Source organism: Anthonomus grandis, chromosome 6 (assembly GCF_022605725.1).
Source record: "Anthonomus grandis grandis chromosome 6, icAntGran1.3, whole genome shotgun sequence".
Lineage (NCBI taxonomy): Eukaryota > Metazoa > Arthropoda > Insecta > Coleoptera > Curculionidae > Anthonomus > Anthonomus grandis.
In genome coordinates, this window is record NC_065551.1 from 7,790,959 (window position 1) to 7,809,813 (window position 18,855).

At 33.8% G+C, this 18,855-nt stretch overlaps 1 protein-coding gene across 2 annotated transcripts in view; it reads right to left on the reverse strand.

Annotated features, from left to right (window-relative positions):
• Positions 1–267: 267 nt before the first annotated feature.
• LOC126737770 (CD151 antigen-like) overlaps positions 268–18,855 on the reverse strand; it is a 102,000-nt gene continuing 83,412 nt past the window's right edge. For both annotated transcript variants that reach the window (XM_050442820.1, XM_050442819.1), the window contains exons 3-6: positions 13,821–14,012; positions 13,530–13,700; positions 13,312–13,467; positions 268–1,115 (exon numbers count right to left, since the gene is read on the reverse strand). In XM_050442820.1, coding sequence (XP_050298777.1) covers positions 927–1,115; positions 13,312–13,467; positions 13,530–13,700; positions 13,821–14,012 — 708 coding nt within the window. In that variant the 3' untranslated portion in view covers positions 268–926. The remainder of the gene's footprint in view (positions 1,116–13,311; positions 13,468–13,529; positions 13,701–13,820; positions 14,013–18,855) is intronic.

An 18,855-nucleotide genomic window follows, 5' to 3' on the forward strand; every position in this document is an offset into this window, starting at 1 on the left:
TATATCTACTTCTCTATTATTTTAGTTTAGGCCCTAGGATTAATTGCCAAAATGAACATATTTTTCATACCTTAGCTTGGTACTAGGCTTTCAAGATTCAAAGAAGATGAATTTAATTTTTAAGTTAACAGCAGTTTATCTTTAAATTTGCAAAAATCTGCGAAGCAATAACAATCTAAATTAAATTAAAAATTAAAAGGCAGCGTAATAAATGGTGGCTACCGTCTTATCAACTTTAACGTTGGATGAAAATAAACATTGTTCTGGTTCTTTTGAATAAATTTTTATTATGTCATTACACTGCGTCAATTCCTACAGAGACACCTATTTGGCGATCTTCAGAATAAAAGTCCTTATAAGTATTATTCAGTTTTTACCATTTTTAACTACATCTAATTCTTTTAAAACATTAAAGCTTCAATTGCGGTAGACTAGAACATTAAAACTATGTTAGTGACACTTTTTCCTAGAATAGAACATTTTCATATGTTGGCTTAACTTAAAAGCAACCTAATAAATTCCTGTTAATCCTGTAATGTCGTAATCTATTGTCAGTTTAACTTTTAATTTTATCAAAAAACTCATTTATAAAGATTCCTCCGAGGTTTTCATTGGCTGCATTTTTTTAATAGAATAAAATATAAAAGGGTTTGAATTAAACATTTTGAAAAAATCTGTCTTTTATGAAAATACCATATTTAACTAATCAAGTTTTACCAATATTCAACTAATCGCGACGAGCGACTATTACTAATAGCATATAGGGTGATAGCTAAACAGAAATCCTCATAACTAACATAATATATAAATACATAAATTTCCAAATTTTTTAAAGAATATCGTTTCTGACTATGATCTGTTTATTTTTAACATAGATTGGAAGGCACAACATAGAGGTTTCATCTTTATTCAAAACTGCGAAACATTTACGGAGGTATCAAAGACTCGATCCCATTGGATCGTGGGTTATAATTTCGATCTTCAGCTTCCAATTTTAAAAAAAGTTTTATACTGAAAACGACTCCGACCACTTGTAAGATGCTGACTCCAAGTGATACCGCACACATGATCCACAAACTCATTCTTAGGATAAGAGCTACTTTTTCTTCACATCCCTAAAATAAAAAAGTTATTATTATATTTATGCATATATTATTTTATTTGTATTTTTTATTATACGAAATTATTAAAACGTGAAAATAGTTGAGCTCTCATTAAACGCAATTATTGTCTTAATCAAACAGAAGAGTTATAGAGATCAAATTTTCTCCTTTATTTTTTAATACAACTATAATATAAAGTACACACGTACATTTTAAAGCAGAATTCATTATATAATTTTAAGATAAAGTGTACATATATATGTCCCCAAGGGCTTCATCAATAAACTGGAGGTGTCTCGCCAGCCATGAATGCGGACGGATGTGTTAAGTAAGCTTTGATGATATAAAATCAGTTATTTTTTGTAACTGAGTTATTAAGTTATTGCATAGAAATAAGGAGTGTAAAAATATGTATCTGCGGTTCATAGTTCTCATACAAAAAAAAGAATTTAAAAGTGCAAAGTAATATCGTCATTTGCAGAGTAAAAACAAACAAGAAAAATTCGCGTGAATGCAACATTAGAAGTTTTGATTAATAAAACAAACTTAATAAACGATAAAGTAGACTTTTATCTAAAAATCGCATCAGAAATGTACTGAAAGAAACAGTAAGTTGAAAGCGTAAATTTTGTTATGATCTTGAAGTTAAAACCTGACTAGAAAACCTAATTATAGAAAGTTTTTATTTCATTACTGCGTGGAAAGTTAAGACGAATATTGAAAAATGATTCTGATGTAAAATGTAATTTTGATGGTAGAAATCCAATTATCTCATGACATGGATCAATATAACTAGATGGAAACCATACCCACTATAAGAGCTTTGGAATAATGTGCTTATAGAGCTTTTATGTGCTTATAGAGCTTTTTATGCGCTATATAGAGCTGTAGAAGTAATGGGCCTGATGCCTGTGGAGATTTATACACCAAAGAGTCGTGTTATTTACAAAAAATCGCCTCCACTCTTTTGGAATTTAGTTTTGTTTGGCAAGAACCAACAAGCTTATCTTCTGTACTGGAGGATTAAATGGACGCAATAAAAATAAAGGACAATGGTACCAAGGAAATGGCAGATGTAATTATTATCTTATTTAGATAGTTTCAAAACTAAGACAGGTTCGAGCTGCGGTATATAGTCTAAAGACCTCCAATAAATATAATGCAAGTCATAGGTACGATGCTAAGTGATCTTCAAATAGAAATATATGATGGCAGCACACCCAAGTACTAGTAACGTTCATAATAAAACGAGACACATTTGCACCAATTGCCGACAGGCACTTCTTGCGACTTCAAGAATACACCTCACGTTAGAACTAGTGCAGTAATACGTTCTAAAGTAGAAAATATCCAACCTCAAAAAATATGAAATCCATCGTTACGCAAAAATCTTTGCCTAAAATCCTAAGACATATAATAAAAATACAGAGTGTTTGGAAGGTGAGTAGCCAAACAGAAATGGTGAATAGGTGAGGTTACTGGCTATTTAATACGCATAGTGTTTTTTTGTTTTTCCTCAAATTTAAGGAGTAATATATTTTTTCCTTTTTTTATTAGATTTTCCCCGTTTTTTTACTTTCACCTTCAATTTTTTTTAAATTTTTGGCCAAAATGGTGCACAATTAACTTTATTTTAAATACTAATGTTGTCTCATTCAGATTTAGGTAATAACTGAGAAAAATATTTAAAGAAGAACTAATAGTGGAGTAACAAACTTCCTCAAATCAATAAAAAAAATGTTACATCAACTTTACAATGGAAAAAATAATAATAAAAAAAAGTTGTGGGGTTTTAAAATGTATTAAAAAACTTCTCTAGTTAATAGTCTTTCTAACATATGCTACATGTAACAAAAATAATTAGGTAACTTACGAAAAACAAATAAGTTTGTCTTTAAGGACGCGTGAACCAATTTCTTGAAAGCAACCTAATTGACCAGGTATGCCTTTTTCTAACACAGCTAAACCTGTTATGCTATAATCTCCTTTATTATTCGGAGACACTTCCTTTGTGCCCCGCTACCTTAAACTGTTACCTGTCACTAACCATAATACGAGTATTATTTATTCGAGACTTGTCTTTCTTCGCTACTTCACGTATTTTTAACTCCGCTCTACTCATATTGTTTTTGTTGTTCATTTTCGTTAACTTTGTTTTATTGTTACTGTTGCTTACTATGGCTGGTGCCTTTACAAAGGAGGAGTACGCCGATATCCTAATGGCATATGGTAGAGCTGATGGAAATGGACGAGAAGCAAAAAGAATTTACCAAGAGCGTTTTTCCAATAGACGGCAATCTAATCGTCATACTTTTGAAACGACCTTTAGACGCTTAAGAGAAACTGGTAGTCTAAATCGCCGTGAACCTGGAGTTTGCAGACAACATAATGTTGCTGATGATGAACGAATTCTTTTGAAGCTTTTGACGAAGATCCCACAACAAGATTTCGGACTGTAGTTCCTCTCAAAGTCGTGTCCTTTCAAAGGAAATTCTCAGTAAATGTTTGAGCAGGCCTAATTGGCCACATTATTTACCGGATAATTTAAATGGGGATAATTATCTAGATTTTTTATCAAATGATCTGCCCGAACTCTTAAACGGGGTTCCAAATTTTCTCAATGAAGAACAAATGACGTTCCAACACGATGGGTACCCAGCGCACTGGAGATTGGCGATCTGGGAGCACCTAGACAATGCATTTCCCATTACTTAGATTGGCAGAGATGGGCCCTATCTTATGGCTTGCAAGATCACCGGACTTGACGCCGCTTGATTTTTACGTATGGGGCCGTGCAAAAGCACTTGTGTATTTCGAACCTATAAATACAAGGGAACAATTTATAGAAAAATTTAATGACACTTTTGTAATAATGAGACGGGAAGTAAAATTACAGTATAACACAAGAAAAATAAGAAAGCGATGTTACGCGTGTATTAGAAATAATGGCCATCAATTTGAGCAAGACTTATAAATAAACGATTTGAAGTAAAAAATATGTTTTTTTAATCAACCTATAAAGAAAAGGGTCATGGAAACGAAAGGTCAGAATAAGTTTAGCTGTTTTAGAATGGTGAAAAAGATAGCGCAACAGATTTAGCAGTGTTAGAAAGCGACCTAAGTTTATACCTGCTACTGCTCTTTGACATTTGCCTAAAGTTGTTGTTAAACTTTGATGTTACTGTTGGCTTTTGACTAAAGTAGACCGGTCCTTTAAGTCGAAAACTGGTCTATTTTTTAGTGTTATAGAAGCTATTTCTTGTAATAGAATCAATATTTCCACTATGGTGGCCTGTTTTGTGTTGCTTCGTTCCTGAGAGGTTCATTTAGTATGTGCCAAGTACGAACATTTAAAGACGCTGATTCAATATAATTCAATCGCTTATATAATTTGTATAAACTAAATCGCACACTCACAAATGACCATGCAAAGTCGCACGGTAAGTATATATATGCATATCAATCGCCTGTGGCCGTATTTTTGAAACCATGCGAGAATCTTTAAATGCGAACAAAGTCGAGCGACAAAATTCGCACACGAATTAAAAAGTGCATTTTTGAATAGCATTCGAAACTTCATAAACATGAAATGTAGTGAACGTAGCAGAGTCGAGTGCTATTGAAGGCCATATCAAATGGGATGAAGACGATCCAGATTTTTTAACCTAACCTGAAATTTAAGTTTAAAAACATCAGGGAATTTTGAGGTTTTTTCATGGCGTTTCTTGGGTTTTTCGAATTGACTTTTTTATGTTGGATTCAAAAAATAAAAAATATTGCAATTTTGTGTCGAGTGAGTAAAAGAAAGAATTAATTTTATTTCTGGCAGAGCACTCCGAATTAAAGTCGGGCAAATGAACCCAAGATTTTTCAGGTAAAGCTAAACAGCACAAGCCTTGTGGACAAAAGTAGCGGACAGATTACGCAGTCTCCCTGGAGCACATCAATTCCATCGTAATAGGCTTGCTTAATCTATATAATTTAATAAATTGAGCATCTGAATACATTTCAAGTAAGTTAAGAAACGAAAAGTACATCCTATTCTTTCGAGTTTCAGTTTCTTCAGTGCATCGATGACGTTTCTTTGCACAAGATTAATTAAATTAATCTTGCTATTTGATTATAGTTGTCTTTTTTTCAATAAACAACAAAAAAACACTACGAAAATATTTAACAAACTCACACAAATAAAAAAAAAAACAAAGCTAGTTTAAAATCAAAACAAGACAAGTGGCAGAATCAAATTGAAAATTGCACATGAACTTTGAACTTCCAATGGTATATACCCACTCGAGATACCGCATGGGAAAAAGTTCGCATACGATGCGGTGGAAAATACGAATATCGATTTTTCATGCGAAATCCTCTAATTTCGTATGCGAATCAAATTCGAATGGTTTCAAAAATACGGCCCCTGGGTTCAAAAAATTCCATTGTTAAAAATTTCGCAGCTGTCAATCTTTTTAATGTACAAAGTTATTTTTAAAATTTTGGATTTTGGGACCTCTGTTGTATGACAGATTCTTACAGAACCAATGGTCCCTTAAGATAGTCAGCAAGCTCTCCGAATTTTTTAATTTTTTTCTTTTTGTGGGGATACCTAGTAAATAAAGTTTATATAGAGCGACACATAAATTCTAAGCAATTACAGCAATAAATAATAACAACTATACGGAATTTAGCTGCTCGTCCCACAATACTTTTAAATGCGATAAAACGCATTACGAGATTTTATGGAAACAATTTTTATGAAATATTTAGATACAATTTTTAAAAAGGAAAAAATAAATAATAAATAACAATAAAAATATAAAATAAAATAAAAAATAATTATCATACTTTTTTTTTTAAAATTGACGGTTACAGGAATCTGTCATTCTGCCATTGACTTTTTAAAAACAATGTGGCAGTGTTTCTGTAGAGATGCATGACCATGACCTACTACTAAAATTAAAATAAGACGTAATTTTTTAACAAAAAATTTCTCATTTAGTCATTTCTAAAAATAAGTCCATAGTGTTATATATTTTTTTTTAATTGTATTCAGTTTTAAATAAACACACAAAATTGAGAGACCATGTATATTATTATATTATGGCTTCTTTACCCGTTCGTTAGGTGTGAATTAAAATTCTTATTAAGACTACTACAAATATTTATTTACACTATATTTGTTTACTACTATTTATGTTGATTTTAAAAGTTGCGTCAATATTCTGACTTGAACTGCTATTTCAGCGGCGTGGGATCCTGATATACTCGGCAGACCATGGTTCAAGATTCACAAACCTTCCATGCGCTCCAGAGAAGTGGGAATGCCGCTTGTGTCATGGCGATAATTTGGTAATGAGGAAGCACAACTGACATTACCGGTGTTGCTAATATCGTAACAGTTCATTTCGGCCAGAAATTTTTCCAAAGAGGATAGATGTCTATATCCTCAGAAAACTTCCCTCTTGCAACTGGACGTCTTATAGAAATACCAATCCACGCTTTTCTCCAGAGAACGACGTTAAGCACCCCAGAACTTGCACGCTTGTAGACCCGAAAACAACTTCTAAAATATTGCGAATTGTTCTTCAGTCTAGGTTATCGTGCCCACATGCGACTTTTGGAATTGCTAGGCTTCTTAAATCCAGGGCAAGCAACCGTCCTTTAGAAAACACAAAGCATCCCAAACGTCCTTACAGGTTGGCTTTTGATGTGACGCCTCTTTGGTAACTAGGTAGAAAATCTTTCTACCAGCCGCGTCATCGGCTATCTTGAATGCTTGCCCATTTCTGGGATAGAACCGAGGCAGCTCTTGAGTTTTTTTGAACTTTTTACGGAAAAACTATTCCTCCAGACATTTAAAAATCTTTAGCCATACAATGTGCCAGAGCATACTCAGCTGGAGCAGTAAATAGGTCTTGCAGCACTTCACAGGTCATACCATATCTACTCTTTCGGTCACTAGAATGACGGGCCATGAATTCATAGAATATCAAATCCCACTCTGGTTGGATTAGACGCAGCCCAGCGTCTTCGTGGTTTAGATAATAAGCAGCCAATCGGAAAAAGTGGTGAATGACTCGAGCTTTACCCCTCAGCGGCTTTTGAATGCCCTAAAAAACACTGGCGATAGCTTCCAGCACTTTGTATGACCCATCCTAGGATGTTTGAAGTTTCGGTGACAGACCCTTCCGTCTCTTAGGATCATAAAGCCAAATCAAGTTACCGTTGTTATTAAACCTCGGGTTTTTGGCATTGACATTATATGCGTCCTTAATCTGATCGCTGGCATCTTGAGTGGAAATGCGCCCTTGACTATGAATGATATCCTTTCTGCTACGCAGCTCACTGACGTAATCTTCCCCCAAAACATCGGTTCCTGGCGGCAACCAAACTCCAGATTGCATGGGAGACGGAGTTCTTTTTTGATCAGTACTCGAGTCGGAGACTCTTCTGTGATTTTACGGATGGCCAGTTGCTAAGCCAACAGGAACAAATGAAGAAACCTATTCCAGTCTCTTTGGTTGCTAGATACTACTTTGACCAAATACTGATTCATTGTCTATTTCCATGTGTGCATTCTTGAGTAGGATGAGACCATTTTAAGACCATCAACTGTTGTTGTCCCGGGCTTTTTAATAATGCCATCAATAAAAACGTTCACATCCAAAGTTTTGTTTTTGGGAAATTGTACATTTTAATGCAGTAGATTATGAGTCATACCTCTTGAAGTTTGTTCAGCTATTTGACTGCGGATGTAATGCATCGTTTCCTTAATTCCAAACGTTTTACAGAAGTTCTGGAACAAGTTGGATTCTAAATTTCAGCCTTGGTCTAAATGAAGGTACACCAAATCGGTAGATCTATTATTTTATTAATCGGCGATAATAGAGGGTTCCTGGTTTGGTAGAGGGTATGTGCCCCAACCCATTTGCTGAAATAGTCCATCACGACCAAGATGTCCTTATCCCCTACTTTTGATTCGGCAAGCGAATCAGAAACATCAATAGCAATCCCAACTAGCAATGATAGTCCCAGATTCTTGTTAAAAAGTATTCGCTACTAAAATATAGTTCCTGAATCCACTTTGCTACTTAAAATGTTACTTTATAGAACATAGTGACTTTAAAGTATAATTTAGAAGTCGCTGTCTGGTTCCTGCCACTAATATTTGTGGAAGATAAGCACCCATATATTAAGTGGCAACGGTTCACTTTCAAGTAGTATCTTGGAACTACCCGAATCTTTACAAATGCCACGATAAAAGACCAGAAACTTTATAGTCACTTTTTATGGTAGCAGTTACTTATAAATGTTACTGTAATACCTCGAAATAGTTTTTGTTACTTTGTGGTAGCAATTTAAATTCCAGGGTAGTTCCGGCTACGACAATTAGGATCTTTAAAAACATAGTCGCACATATAGTTCCAAGATAGTTATTGTCACTATGGTAGGATACTATGAAGTGGCTGCCCCATACGCCTTGCCACTAAAAAGTCGCCGGGATTAAAAATCGGCACTTCAAAGTGGCCGTTACTTAATACACCCCACTAAAAGAGCAAAATAATAGATCAGAACCACAAAAATATCAAAATTTTCTAATAGTGTTATACTTGTTATAAAATTTTATTATTTTAGAGTACAGTAAAATGCCAAAGGTAAATAAAAAAAAGTTTAGACATTCCAGTACCTTTTACCGGAGAGTTAAACAAAAACGGAATATGCCAGAAAGCAAATTTCAAGAACCCGAAAATCAATTTTTGCATGATGGTCGACTGCTAGAGGTCTACATCTCAGCTGATTGAAAGTATTGACGTCCAATGTTGCGACTCGTTTTAAACTTCATAGATCCAGTCGTCCATCAATCAAAAAAAATTTTCTTTTAATTCCTTCTTGAATTTTTTCTTTCAACCTGGCATAATTTGTTCCCAGTGAGGCACAGTTTTCTTCCAGTTTTGCAGAATTTTACAGAAATTATTTTTTAAAACCTTCTTTCATCTTTGTAGAATTTTTCAGAAATTATTTTTTCAAATCTTGCAATATTTGACCGATATCGCTTTCACCAGCAAAAATAGTTGTCCGGGTCATCGCCTTCCTCCACTAATGCATTGCGAAGCTGCTTCCGCAAGTCTGCTTTATTTCCCGTTGTATTGCAGTCCCTTTCCTCCAGCTCCCTTTTCAGCTCAGCAACTTTTGATTCCAACAGCTTTAGCATTTTTATATACTTTAATCCGATTTGTTTCAGTTCACTATTATTATATTGTATTATTATTATTTTTCACCAATGTCCAGTTGACTGAGGTCCAATTCACACCGCACACCCGACTCCAATCTAGCGTTTTAACCCGATCGTTAGGTGTGAAAACACTTGATGCACAAAATAGTCAACTAATTTTACATCATTAGATTTGATCCACATCACCAGGGTTGCTGTATTTTCTAATATTAAATAGTATAATCAGCTAGCGGCGCAAGATTTCGAAAAATCGAGACATGGGTGCAGATGTTTTAAATACACTTTCTGTAACACCCAACTAATCATAAATATGTAAAGATTTTACTTCCTTTCCAGTTCGGGTAAGGGGAAGCTTTTAAATAACAGCAATCATTTTATTATTAGAGTTAATTCTATCTTGAGTAACTACATGCCTCAAAAACTAATCTTATCTAAATCAATTTTAAAGTTTTAACGTAAAAGATAAGGACATAACGGACTATATATAAGCACATAACGTGTGTTTTGATTGAAATTCATTTGATGATTTTTTTATTGTTTATCGAAACCTTCATAGTCAGGAATTAGTAATAAGTCTAGCTTTAAATTGATTCCAAGATAAACACCAAACCTGATGTCACGAAGCTTGGTACGTTTTAAAGATCCATGAAATAATTTAGAAACGCATGGAACATTTTACATTATTTTGGTTGATGAGGACCAATAATTTTAATATCATATTAGTCAAAGAAAGCAAGTATGTAGAATCTAGAAAAATTAAACTACCAGGATTTATAATTATTGAATTACGTAAATGGGGACCCAAATTGTGCCATCAAATAAAATACTATTTGAGAAATTATTAAAATAAACGTAAGTAGAACCCTAAGTAAACTTAACAAACGAACCTAAACTACAAAACAAGAGCAAAAATATTTCAAAACTATGAAAATAATTAACGTTTTTACATTTGAAGGGTACATCTTAAATAGGGGGAATGTCAAAAATCGTTGATTTTCAGGAAATCAATTTTTAATTTTAAAACCCAATAACTTTTTATTTTATTACTTTGTATTGAATGTATTAATGGATTTAGTTTGTTATGTCTATTTGGGATTGGAATTGAGAAAATATTAATGAAATTCCATTTAAAAAAAATTTTTAGAGCAAAAAAGAAGAAGAAAGTACATATTGTAACGAACAAGAAGGGGGAATGTCACATATTTTTACTGTAGTTTTGTGGTATCATCAGTTTTTTATACACAAGCAATTCTAAAGCAAAACAGCAAAGTTTAATTCGAATTTTTCATTTAATTGGGAAAGATACAGAAAAAATTCAAACACTTTTTTTGCGCTTCTTACACACAAAGCTTTTGGAAAGGAAGCCTTGTGTTTGACATTTCTGGTATGTTTTAATGTAGAGAAATATTTTCTAGCGGCTGGATTGCGACAGAATTTCATTAACGTGCGGTCATTGTACTTGGCTAGTGTTATAGGCAGTAGTCCTGCTAATAGATAAAACCTCCTTAATATTGAAAAATAATATTATGTGTATAGTTAGGTACCTTTGTATAATTGGCCTGGTAATTCGAACAAATTGTTTGGTAAATTATTGATAAATTTTTTCTTCGGTTTAATCAAAACAGCCGATTCCCACATACCATTCCATGTTGATCGATGGTAGACAAGCCTGGGATGATCTTTAACGACTTTTAGTTCACGTATGGGCTGGATCTTCATTGGACACTTATTTTTGTAAAGTGTAGAAAAATGTGTAGTCCAGCATTTAAAAAAATCGAAAGTGATTTCCCTAACATCAAAAGGATTTGGTTTAACTCGTGCAGCTCTGAAAACTTCAGCCCATTCATTTGGAAGTTCCACACGCGACTTTTGCTGAACTAGTCCAAAATCCTTGTCGCATTCCATAAATGAATGTCCTCTAATGGAAAAACTGATCTTGATTTCATCAAACCTTTTTTGCACATGTACTAAGTGATGGAGGTAACGGATAACTGTGTAATTCTTATTCTGTCCCCCACATGAGTCGCAAAATATATCGAGGACTTGAACACTACTAGGTGGAAAGTTGTAAACAAAATGATGCAACATCGAACATACATCGTCAGAGCCTTTTCGACCCTTTGTTTCAGGATAAGTATAGAAAATACTTTGCTTAGTCGACAAAACATGAATATTAAAAGAGAATACAGATAACTGTCTCTTATAATAAACATCATTTGTGCTGATGTTGGGCACTGGCAGATTTTTAGCAAAATCCATGCATATTGCTTCTTTGTTCTCATTTACCCGACTAGATAATTTTGCAGCTTTTTTTCTTGAATAAAACACTTCAGCTTTATGCTTGTGAAGTAGATTTTACTGTTGGAGAGTAGTGATTTTGTCATATAGTTGTTTTTTTTCTATGGCATTTTCTGACACATTCTTCATTTTGGCTTCTAGGGACCTAATATTTGCCAAGTATTCGTCACAGATACTGCATGTATTCGACCTTGGGTAACCAAATGAAATGTTGAAGTCTCGTGAGAAAATAGATCTATATGTTTCATATGACACACAATATTTTTGATCTATAACGGTATTTTTGTACATATTGTACATTTTTCTGATATTTAAATCTTCGGGCAGGTATGTTTTTGAAGAATCCTTTAGGCTGTAATGGCTTTGTCGTTTGAAAGAACTAATATGATTGACTACTAGATCTTTAGCTTCCTGTTTCAGCTTGAGAGGCCTTTTTAAGTGTTTTCCTCGTTTATCATTTGGGGCGCTACCAATCATTTTTTTAAATTTCTGGAGAATTTCAAGCTTTTTTTTGGTTATAACATGTAAGGAAAGAAAAGCCTTAAAACAAACTGAAACTTCTGTTGTCTCACCATTTAAAGAGATTCTGACACGATAAGCAAATGAACTCTCATGATTGTAATCTTGCGACCTCTTCTGCGTTACGTGGACGTCGCTTTTGTACAGGACAGACACTAATAAGTCCACACAAATAGATGTTTTGCTCATCCACGGATTTTAATAAATTAAACTCACTTATTATCTTTTGTCTTGCACTAAGTGGAACTTTATCAAAACACTTGAGACGTTTACATTGGCAGTTGCTTCCTGTCACGTGACTTTATAGGTTAAGTTTTTTAGAAACATCGGTTAGTCTTCCGTAACTTTTTCTCTTTTTTCCCTGAACTGGCATAACAACAAAGTCTTCACTGTCACTGACACTTGGATTCATTTTTTACTGTTTATTAGCACTACAATATTAAAATACGACTTGTCACTTATATTTCCACAAGTTTGACGAACAATATATAAACACCAGAACCGGTAAACACAATCAGAAAATAAAAGTAACTGCAGTCAAGAGAGCCTTCTGACAGTTCCTGAATAACGTGCATTTGTGACGTTCCTCCTTCTTAGCATGTGGCGCGCGGACTCTCCTCCTTTTTAGCCAGTACAGTTTAATTTAAATTGTCGATATCTGGCGACTCTTCCCTTTTTTCGCCTGTATAATGTTACTAGGTGATACTTCTGTCTATTAAAAGTTGAACGGACTGAACAGCTCAAAATGAGCAAAAAGTGACATTCCCCCTTTTTAGCCTGTACCCTTCATTTTCATAATATTGCTTCCGTTTCAAGTTAGACGGTCCCGATCAATTGTCACCTCCAGGGTCAAAGTTGGAGACACCTGAGTCATGATAAGGCGTTGTCGGACGTTGCTGGATCCGACCACATTGTTTTGCAAACGATCTTGTTGATTTTTTTTTAAAAGTGTAAAAACCATGTATAAAGCGCTACTTATAAGTGGGAGCCCTGACATTACATTCGAATTTCGCATGTTAAAAAACCCCTAGTTATAAATTTTGATTTTAATATCGACACAGTTTCAAAAATTATTTAGAAAAAACAAAAATAAAACTTGAACACCCTCCATCTACGAAACTAAGCATTTCTAAACATATAACGTATTCCAAAATATAAACTTACCGCGTAAAATATGTTGGAAGGATGATCACTTTTACCACAGAGAAAAATAGGAGTTTTACAACACGAATCTGGAACTTTATTCATAATTCCGGGTGAACCTTTAATCCATCGACTATATTTCCAGTCTGAAAAGGTCTGTGCCCCGCAGCAATTCAGCTAAACAATATAATATTAATAATAGTTTTAATTAGGAAGAAAATAGATTTCTTAGAACTTACATTTTCTTGTATAAAATCCACGGAATCGGTTTTGGAATTTCTATTGTAATTCTCCAGAAATGAGGAGTTCAATCTTTGGCTAACGTCTTCAGATACATTTTGCTGATAAAAATATGCAAGAATAGCCACAAGTGACTCCAATAGGAATACTAAAACCAGGACTAAAATAAACTGAAAAAAAAATTTAAATAAAAATAACAAACCCAAAGTAATTCTCTAAAAAGTTCTAATGTATCTTACTTAGAAACGTTAAGATATTTAAGCGAAGATTATTTTACTTAGGATACTTACTACAAATATAAGCTTAGTTCTATTCTTTGGTATAGCACAAAAACCAAAGACAAAGGCACAAATGACTAGACATCCAGTAGTTATAAAGAGGTACAAAATGGCAGAATACATAGTCATATCAGCTACGGTGAAATAATGGTATGTTTCCAAGTACTTCCATACTCCCACAGTTACAATGGCAATTCCAGTTAGCTAGAAAAATCACATTATCTTATAATCATATCTGTTAAATATATTCTAATAACGTAAAGTTTAAAAATTGACTGAATAAAAATTTTTTCATTCAGCCTATACTGTCGTGGAAGTTCTTATTACTTTTATGTTATTAACATCTTGTCTTGTATGTTATTAACATGTTGTAAATTGTCAAACTTGACGAGTGAAAAGTTTATTTGTGGCGTCTTTCCAAAGTGTTGATTTTTTAACGTTTTAAAAAGCCAAAGTAACGTGTAAAATGATGATTGATGATGACTGTTCCATTTCTGGAACCCCCCAGAACTCACGGAGGCAGTGAATGCTGCATCATTGGAATTGTTCCCAGTAAAATCTAGAAATAAGTACAACTATGCATACAACTGCTTCATGGACTACCGTACGAATAAAAATGTAACTTCTTTATCGGAAAATGTTGTAATGACATACTTCTTGGAGTTTGGTTCCAAGATGAAATCTTCAACTTTATGGGCCAATTATTCAATGCTGAAGGCATCCCTTGCAATTAGACATGATGTGGATATATCTATAAATCTTATAAATATTCAAAACTTCGGGCATTCCTGAAACGGCAAGCGCATGTCTATAAGCCAAAAAATCCAAGATTTTAACTAAAGAAGAAATAAACAAATTTATTCAGGAAGCTCCAGATAAGGAATATTTGGAGCTTCTGTTCTGAATATTTGGATTCTGGAATATTGAAATGATTAAGGTAACTTACAAAACTTCAAATTATATTTGGATTCTTTACATGCTTATTTATTGTTATAGGTAGCTGTAATATTTGGAATTTCCGAAGCTTGCAGAATGGATGAGCTGGTTAAAATGACTACAAGATATACAAGACCTACTATCTAAACTTTTAGTTATCATACCGGATTCAAAAACCAATACATCAAGATCATTTATAGTAAACGAAATGAACTTAAATCTATACCGCAAGTATGTCTCTTTAAGACCAAGAGACATGAATACCACTCGGTTTTTTTTAAAGTACCAAAATGAAAAAGGTTGTAGACAAGTAGTAGGAATTCACCAATTTAGAAACATGCCTAAAATAGTGGCCAGTTATTTGAATTTGCCAAACTCGAAAGAATATACCGGCCACTGTTTTCGTCGGTCTTCTGTCACAATGCTTGTTGATTCTGGTGGAGATATTACTAGTTTAAAGAGACTGGGTGGATGGAAATCAACAAACGTCGCTGAAGGATATATAGAAGAGTCTCTTACTAATAAGGAAAAAGTGGCAAATAAAATTTTCACAGCAGAAAAAAATCAAGAAAGTAAATCTAATATTTCTATAATACTGCAGTAACGCCCAATATTAGTTATTGTCATACAAATAAAATAATTAGTTTGTAAAATATTCAACAAAATAATGCTATTAGCTCCCAAGTTCTTCCAGTTTTCAATACTTGTACTAATTGTCAAATAACAGGAAATATAACAAATAATAAGTAATAATTTTAAAATATATATGTTAACCTTGTTTGTGCTGAAAGTTTTAAAAATAAAATTGTTTAAGAAAAAACCTGTTCGCATTTATGCTCTAAAGTTTACTGTATGGAAATAACATTTCCTTACAGTACAGAAATGAATATTTCCTTACTATTATTTTCGGTTGCCAAGCAACAATCAAGTTGGAAGAAATATTGACTTTTTCTTTCAAATATGTTGTCAAAAATGTTATTATTTCTTATCGATTTTCGGAAAAAATATTTTTTTTTCGTGAACCCGTTATATTTTCAGAAACAGTTAAATTAGTAATAGTTTATACAATATTAAGATTGCCAATAGGATGCAGTGTACAGAAAGTAATTTTGTAGCAGATATTAGAGTTAAACAAGATCATTTTAGGGTTATATTAGGGCCGCATGCATTTTCTGTATGCACTATAATAAAATCAAAGGGACCTAATATTTTTAATATCACTTAAGAATATTTTACAGAGCCTTCAGGCCGGGTTATGGTGGTCTCCTTGGAGTCTCTGGCCTAAACGAGATGGGGGCTTGGGAAGATTAGACCAACGTGGTAGTGATAAGGCTATAAGCACACAAGCCGTTGGATAGTACTGGTGATCATTCAAATCTGAAAAACGTTCACAATACCACATAATACGCATATCTACATATATAGAAAAAGCTGTAAAATAAGCATAAAAAGAAGAGAAGATAGAAAGGCCTTCTAAAGTCAAGCCAGCTCAATGGAGGCCAAGGATCAATGGAAGCCGAAAAGAGAAAATTCCAAAAGGAGGCTTTAGGCAAATCAAGAGGTAATAGCAAAGGCAGCTAAAAAGAGCGGCAGCTAAGACGATGCCAAGTCAGATGAAAAATGAAAGAGGGTACCCGTACCGGAGACAAGGAAGACAAAAAGAGCTGATCGCATGGTCAAATGAGCCCACTTCATCGAGGTAGTCCACCCAAGGGACACCGCAGGGGAAGTGGACTGTTATGAATCTTTTCTGAAAAAATATGTCTTAAGTAGGCCGTACAAGGTAGACCAATCATATTGTCATACCAAAAACCTTGGCAAATAGAAAAGGAGGGTAAGGGTTACATGAAAGTATATCTGGACAACAAACTGATAAAGGGAAATCGTATCAGCAAAATTGTATACAACGCTACTGCCCTTATGTGGCAGTTACGAAGGATACTCGGTTAGAATTGGGGTAAGCGGTGGTAAAAAAAACACAAATGTTCAGAAACTGGTTCAGGATCAATGGGACCACTCTTTGGCCAAGCGCTTCTCTTATGAAATTCAGACATCTTCTTAGGCATATGTTCTTATCGCTAAAAAATCTTCTCGCTGGTTATTAGAATTATATTATTTGCGAATTTACATTGTCGCCATTCTAGAAAAAGCAACAAGAAACCAAGTAAAGAAAGGACTAAAAAAGAAATAATTATATACCCTGACAGCCAAGTGGCCTTAAAAGCAGTGGCAGTTCGTGGAATTTAAATTTGGGGGGTGCAAGTAAGTAAATACTAATATGAAATTAAGGATAAAAGAGGGGCGGTGTAGGCGATCCGCCGAAGGCTAAAATAGATACTGCGCCCAAATTGTTGACCGAAAGTCATTAAAATACACATTTTTGAAGCATTCGTATCCTCTTAAAAATTATAGCTTTGCACCGAGTAGAATTCATCTATTTAAACTCTCCCATTATTGAGCCGGGTAAAACCGAATGTAGAAAAAAGAAAGTATTTAAAGAACAAAAACTACAGAATCAGATTTTTTATTTATATTTAAAATCTATTCTTCTATTTTTTTAGGGAGCAAATATTTCAATCACTTTATTATCACAATCTAAAATATTCTGTACAAGTTTTTTTTCTATTGAAAGCATAGCAAGAGTATTAAGTCTATTCTGAGCCATCGTACTTCTTAAAAAACACTTTATTCTTTTTAGAGTCGAAAAATCAAAATGTCGCAGTATTCTTTTAAAATTAGTTTATTAGATTCAGGCAATTCAATACTTTGTCGTTTATGAATCTGTTTATTATTTTCATTGTTAGCTTGTTAAAATAATAAATAAACTTAATGATTTCGAATTTCCTGTACTAGATTTTCAACATTTATTACATACATCTGAATTTTTTCGACTGATCTTATTTAAAAATATTTTGACTTCTGAAGTTATTTAATGAAGGGCTTCTAAAAGGGAGTTCAAATCACCTAAATTTAAATTACGTATAAGTGCATTTGACGATAACATTATTTTACCACCTTTACTCTCTTGTTTATATTTTTCCAAGCATTCAGTTGATTTTATTTGTAAATCGGGCGTAGAACGACCTTTTAATTGCAACCTTTTCTTTAAAGAACGGTAACACTTCGAGACTGTAGCAAATGCATGACGCTGCCCGTTCGCATGGCAACCACAGATCTACTCGCAGATCTATTGGCCGCATGCTTCGCGTGACGTCACATCGGGTTGCATTCGATTCGAGACCCTGTGGAAGTAAAGTTTAGATATTTTACCTCCCACGTCCACTTATTATTTAACTCTTGCGGAAATACTCAAAATTATTTTTTGATAAATCTCGCTACACGCGGACCCGGCTACCGGTTTAGGCTTGGAAGGGAGGGTTATACCTGTTTATTTTTATTGTGAATTTAATATTTTTTATTTTAATAAAAAAATAAGGGGTTTGTGTCTCTGTACCAGAAATTAGTTTAAAGGTGGTAGAGGAGTGCAGGGATGTACTGAACGAGCTCGGCATAACGAAATTAGTTTGGTCATGTTTAGAATCCCAGAACACCGCGGAGTAGAAGAGACGGATCAGTTCCCAAGACTAGAATCAACTCTTCATTCCATAGGACATGAACCCTTCTTCGAAATAAGTAAGAAATAAATCACTCACGTCACAGGGCACGGGAGAAATCTAGGCTAAATTAAATAAGGAATTACAAGTGCAAACAAACCAAAGATTTTTAATTTTCAAAGAGTCATTTCTAGAGCTAAAGTAGCCAATGTCTCGACACAAAGAAGTTATTGCGAACCGAAAATCTTAGCGGTACCTGCCCCTATCAGGAGTGGAGCAAAGTTCGCTGTGCTTCAATTGTTTTCCCACCAAGAGTAATAGTTTGATAGTAGCACAAAAAAATACCGAAAAAGTCAAGACATTTAAAAGTCAAGCTATTTAAAAAAAAATAATAATAAATTCCAATTAGCACTAGCCAAGTATTCTTTTTTAGGTAGGTTTACACTGTTAGATTACTATTTTTGGGACAAGAGAGGAATTTTAGTGGATTAGTTGTCTTAAAGTGAAAGTTTAATCTTAAGTAATATAGAAAGACTTTTTGAGCTATAAATAGTTTT